At 47.5% G+C, this 5567-nt stretch overlaps 1 protein-coding gene across 1 annotated transcript; it reads right to left on the bottom strand.

Moving 5' to 3' along the window:
• Positions 1–1870: 1870 nt before the first annotated feature.
• LOC135383966 (acetylcholinesterase-like) lies at positions 1871–4067 on the bottom strand. Its single transcript, XM_064613237.1, has 3 exons — positions 3897–4067; positions 2109–3671; positions 1871–2033 (listed from the first exon to the last, which is right to left on the bottom strand). The coding sequence occupies exons 1-3, from the start codon at positions 3974–3976 to the stop codon at positions 1889–1891; spliced, it is 1788 nt and encodes a 595-aa protein (XP_064469307.1). The 5' UTR covers positions 3977–4067; the 3' UTR covers positions 1871–1888.
• Between the last annotated feature and the right edge of the window lie 1500 nt (positions 4068–5567).

Below are 5567 nucleotides of genomic sequence, written 5' to 3'. Positions count from 1 at the left end.
CCGCACAGCATTCGAGTGCTACCTTTTATTTACATTGAACTGCGGTCCTCGTTTCCTGGCAGAATCCCCTTCGTACACATACACACGAGAACATTTTCGAGATGCAGGCATGAGCCCATAGAATACCATAGAACACCATAATGTAAGCGAACAACCGCTTGCATTATACATTATCTTTCTAAGAATCAACATCCTGCCCAGAGCAAAAGTAGGACTGCGAAGAGAAATCGGGAAAAGGTCACCATTCCAGCGAGCATTGGAATATTCTATGAGTGCGGGAAGTAAAAGAAGCTGCCGGCGGTATGCGGTAAGAGCTTCGACTTATTTGTCATAGCATTAGGGCAGACAGGGACTCGCTATTTTGTTGTCTCGCCGTACAAAGCTCATAACTGGAATCACGTTCGCAGAGGACATGGTGGCTGGATTTATATATCCGGAACGTGGGCTCCGTGTACATATCCTGAGGGAAAAGCCGCCGCTTTTTCCTAGGCCTTCCATATCTCCGGCCCGGCATAGTCGCTGTACGCGATATTGGATCGATTCGTACTTTCCTATGCGCATCCCTTGCGGATCTTCGTTTTTTTTTCCCTCCTTGTTTTTACCGCTGTTGCTTAGTTGACGTATTTCAAAGTGCTGCCTCTGTGCACTCAACGAATTGAAACGCACCGTGTGAGAGAAGTAAGAACGCGTTGCTCTTCGAGTAGGTGTTATGTGGTGGCGGCATTCACTGCTTTCACTGATCGATCTTGCAGTGGGATGCAAATAATGACCTAAAACTGGCAACGCCTAACTGTATGCGAGGGATATAGCCTCCGGTATCGTGCCACCCCTTCTGCACTCCACTGAGCTAAGTGAAATGTGTTCATACCTGAGTGTGTGCATCCTTTCTAACGTTAACTTTGTGCATCGGTGCACCGTAAGTATTAAGAGCAGTATCAGTATAGGATTAGCAGGATACCTCGTCCGAAGTAGATGTGATAGTTTGCACTCTTTCGCATTGTACTCACAATGGAAAAGGAGCCTAACGCAGCATCCTGTGGGCAAAAACCGTGCTTCGTATCGCTGGCAGGGTTCCGGAGCGAACCGAAAACCGGAACCGAAAAAAAACGAGAAAACACGCCATTTTCGGCGAACCGGAACGGAATGAAAACCGCAAAAAACGAAAAAAAGGGAAACTGCAAAATATTTTTTGGTTTGTTTTTGGGTCAAGTCAAAAATTGAACTACCTCAAGTGCTCATACCACAAGAAAGAGCTCAAGCGCAGAATATATGGCTTGCAACGGTGTTTCGGTAGGAAACTCTGAAATTCATTATCAAACGTCTCATCTTTTCCCGGAATTACTGCAAGACTTGCTGTCACTTAGGTCAACTGCATTGTAGCTATTTGTGCACGAAGCTCACATCACAACAATGTACCAGAGCCCATGACGGGCTCGCTGTTTTTCTCTAAGGCACTTGGTGGGACGTTGTAACCTTTTTTTTTTTCTCCCTCTGACATCTTGTGAGAGAATAATCGTGGTTATTTTCGCTGCAGTCAGTTCTCCTTGCACCATGTGAACCTGAACCGGTTCGAACAGTTATTTTCTTACTCCGGGGCTGGACCGCAACTGAACCGTTTCCTTTGAACTGAAATGAAAACCGGAGCGAAAAAAGATCAGTTCGATACACCGAACTTGTGCTTGTTTGACGTCGCACACGCGCGGACAACAGCCTAATCTTGTGTTAAAAGGAGTAGCCTAGAAGGACGTCTGTCGCAGTACTGTTTTGCTGAGCTTAAACAGGTAACAAACGTATACCGTAAGTTCATGTCTTCACGCTTACGTTGATCCAAGTTCACAAAGGGGCATCATCGCTTACATGAAAATGCAGCCCACTTTAAATATGTATTTTAATGCATTATAAAATCCGCCAGTGCTGAACAGTGTCGAGCCCTGAATTCGTGCAAATACGTCTGATTCTTCAAGTCGATCACGACCACATTTCTACCAGACTCATACGCTGGCCACATCTTCCCATCCTCGCCGTAAACTTTCCTGAAACGAAAGATTCCATTGATTTACGCAATCCGTTTCGAACTTTTGAGGAGTTAACTGATGTGATCCACGTACCCGGTCTTCGCGAACGTTGTCCACATTTTAATGAGCCGCAAGCTGAGTCGGCGTTCGGAGTCCTTCGAGAGGTTACGCAACAAAAATGGCAGTCCGAAAATTAATGAGACGTCGTCTGAGTGCGTTGCAGTCGGCGAGTCCCAGACGCTGAATGACGGCCGGTAAGCCAAGACGTAGTAGAAGGCGTGACCTTTCTTTGCCGTGAAGATGTCTGCGAATAATTTTGTTGGGCAGTTGAACAAGACATCACCGATCGCATCTCGGAACCCTCTGTATGTAGAATCTGCGAAGTCGTATAGGCCATGCATATGCGCAAGCATGAGAAGGGCCTGACTGAAACTGGTCCTTCTGTATATGAACTTGTACGCCCTGGCTATTGCGGACATCGTTAACTTCACCCCAGACGTCAAGTTGCGACGAAACGTCGACTCAAACATCATGTCTCCTTCTCGCATTGTGTTGCCCAGTAAGATATCTTTACCGTCGAACGTTTCGACCATCTTCAGTATCGTGGCGGGCGATTTATTTAAAATTTGGTCGTGGAAGCTCGGGTAGAACGGAGCAATTTTAATGCTGGCCAGCTTTTTTGCCTCTACTCCGCGTAGGCATTCCAGTGTCATGTTCACCGAGAAGACGCCGTCCGTGTCCGTGGCACTGCAGTTGGTTGCCGCAGCGATAGCCTTCATGTTTTCGATGCCGGTGTCGTTGCTGTTGTCGGGCATTGGCACTAAAGCGGAGCAGCTCTGCAAGATGGCTCGCTTAAAAAGATGCCTCGTTAAAGGCGAGAGCTGAAGGTATCCGACAGATATCGCTCCTGCACTTTGGCCGAAGAGGACCACTTGAAGGGGATCGCCGCCGAAAGCTGCTATGTTTCGCTTCACCCACTTCAGAGCGAGGATTTGGTCGTGAAGCGCCACATTCCCCGGGGCGTCGGGCACCCCCGCGTTCAAGAAGCCCAGGACTCCTAGGCGGTAGTTCGGAACCACAACGATAACGTCGCCGAAACCAGTTATGTAGCGTCCGTCATAGAAGAAGTAGCTGTTACCGCCGTGCATAAATGAACCGCCGTATATGTACATCATCACAACCTTCTTGTCCGAGCACTGGCCATGTGGCGTAAATCCCGTGTTGCAATTCATAACTGGCGCCCAGATGTTGAGGTGAAGGCAGTCTTCCGTCGTGTTCGCGTTGCCAATATGCATACCTTTAGGATTGTACGATTCCTGGACGCAAGGCGGTCGTTTCTTCGCGGCGTTGTAGGTTCCATTCCAGGGCGCGACTGGGACTGGTCTTCGGAATCGATTCTCGCCTCCGGTGTCCGAGCCGAACGGGATTCCGAGAAAGGCCCTGACCAGCACACCGTTGTTTTCTAGTTTTATAAAGGTCCCGCGAACGAGTCCGCTACTAGTATTCACGTGGACTTGTTCGGATGGTAGTAAGGATCTTGAAGCCTTGGTCGGTGCTGGCATTGGGCTTACGGCCGCCGCCTGCTTCTTCATTGTGTTGAGCGAAAATATGCTGAATATACTCACTAGAGTCGTCACTGCCAGAAATAGCATGATTCTGCAAAAATGGAAACAGAGTAAGCGACATATTCAAGTAAAGGAAATAATTATTCCAGTACCAGTCTATGTTTATTGTATATATTTGCAAGGTCGTTATCTAAAAGACTGTCTCGTGTATCACAGGTGCCGCGATGAATGGACAGAGCGGGCGAACACAGACAGTCGTCTTAACGTTCCTATATGAACGCGTCCTGGAAGCAAAAATAAGTGTAGTGTTGCTTACCTTGTAGTGCTCGCTCGTGGCTTGAAACACAAGCGTGTCTTCTTTACCATAGCACAGACGAGGATCGTAGTTGTTAGCATAATGTTTCCGTAAGGTATCCCCGAATGTTGCTGTCCCTCACAACTTCTTTCTCTTCAACGTTCCGCAACATGAGACAAGACATCGCGTGCAAACGAGGCGACTGGAATGTCAATACTTTATTTTGATGATGATAATTCGGGTATTCGTGCGATTCGAAACTGCCTATACTTACCAAAAACCGATCTACCAGAGAACACGAGAACTTTAATATTAATTAGTATTTTTCTGGGATCATCAACATAGTTGCAATTATGACTGATAATGCGGCTGTGTATGTGTGGCACTGGCATTAAGAAATTTATAGTTCATGGCTACCGCCTCCCCCCCCCCCTCCTTTAGTGGGTGAAACGTGGTTATCTATCGACTATACCTTGGATAGAAGTAGACCAGAAAGCTCCATAACTAGCGTTGTTTAATTCATCAACCGAATTGAGGTTCACATGTAGATTTCTTTCGCCGGGTGGGTACAGGCACCTCTTCCGCTTATCGTCTACCATCTCTAGGGTGTGCAGCACACACCAAAAGGGATTGACCTTTGAAGAAAGGGGGTCAAACAGCGCAGAATGCCCCCATGAGATGTGAACCTTTTCCGGAATAATGCCAACACACAACGTGCCATGGAGGAAGGGCATTGACACTTTTCCGGATAAGCGAATCAGAATGACCTACGTCTTGGACGATTGTTCCCGTACTTGTTGTCCGGATACGGATAACAAATTCCAGATAACTGAGACAAAATCCAATGGTAGTAGGTTCGTTCCCGGTAATGCAGTCCGGATAACCAGTTTTCCGGATATCTCAACTCTGGATAAGTGAGACATGACTGTAGTCGCCGTACAATCAATATACGGGCTGATATTTGTTTCCGGACTTTTTCTTTTTTTTGCTTGGGCCGATTGGTCCTGGGCGGACTTCACAGGGAACAGTGCAAACATTTGTCTTTAAGCGTCATAGAAAAACCCAGAACACCGAGACACCACAGCCGGCTGAAGGATTCGAACCGGTGACCTCCCAGAAGCGACGAGTATGTGCCGATCTGCTGGCCAGTCCGGGAAAATTCATGTGCCTGGTATGCTATCTGGGTGTTTTGTGTGTTGGGTGTGTGTATGCGTGTGTTTTCCTTAGGCTTTTTAAGACAATTGTCGGTACAGTTTTCTTTGAAGTTGACGCAGGACACAAGATCTCCATCCCCTCCCCTGCGATACTCGTGATGTTGCCCGCCTGAGCGTGGCCGACTACAGCAAACAGTTCGAACACCACCCTCGTGCGAGAGCTCGTAGCATATTATGGGCGAAGTGATGCCCTTACGGCTTCCTTGTATACTGATAAGCTGAAGATCTGTGCGCAGTTTTGCTTCTAACTCATATCGAAATAATGTGGCAGCAGGTAGCGGCATAACAGACATGCACAACTGCTTATACACTCAACTCACAAAATGTATCTGGGGAATGTCATAAAAATAGACGATACAAAGACGGGGCATCCGCCATCAACAAAGATAGACCATACACGCGTTTGTGCACACGCTTCCCGACAAAACGTCTCACCGGCGCAACGCAAGTTACTGTTAAAAGGTATCTGAGTTACAGC

The sequence above is a fragment of the Ornithodoros turicata genome, chromosome 2 (genome assembly GCF_037126465.1).
Source record: "Ornithodoros turicata isolate Travis chromosome 2, ASM3712646v1, whole genome shotgun sequence".
NCBI lineage: Eukaryota > Metazoa > Arthropoda > Arachnida > Ixodida > Argasidae > Ornithodoros > Ornithodoros turicata.
This window is presented reverse-complemented; position numbering and strand designations above follow the sequence as displayed.

Coding starts and splice junctions, on each gene's coding strand:
- LOC135383966 (XM_064613237.1), bottom strand. CDS start 3,976: ATGCTAACAACTACGATCCTCGTCTGTGCTATGGTAAAGAAGACACGC. Junction 3,672..3,896: donor CCACGAGCGAGCACTACAAG/GTAAGCAACACT, acceptor CCATTTTTGCAG/AATCATGCTATTTCTGGCAG. Junction 2,034..2,108: donor ACAACGTTCGCGAAGACCGG/GTACGTGGATCA, acceptor CTTTCGTTTCAG/GAAAGTTTACGGCGAGGATG.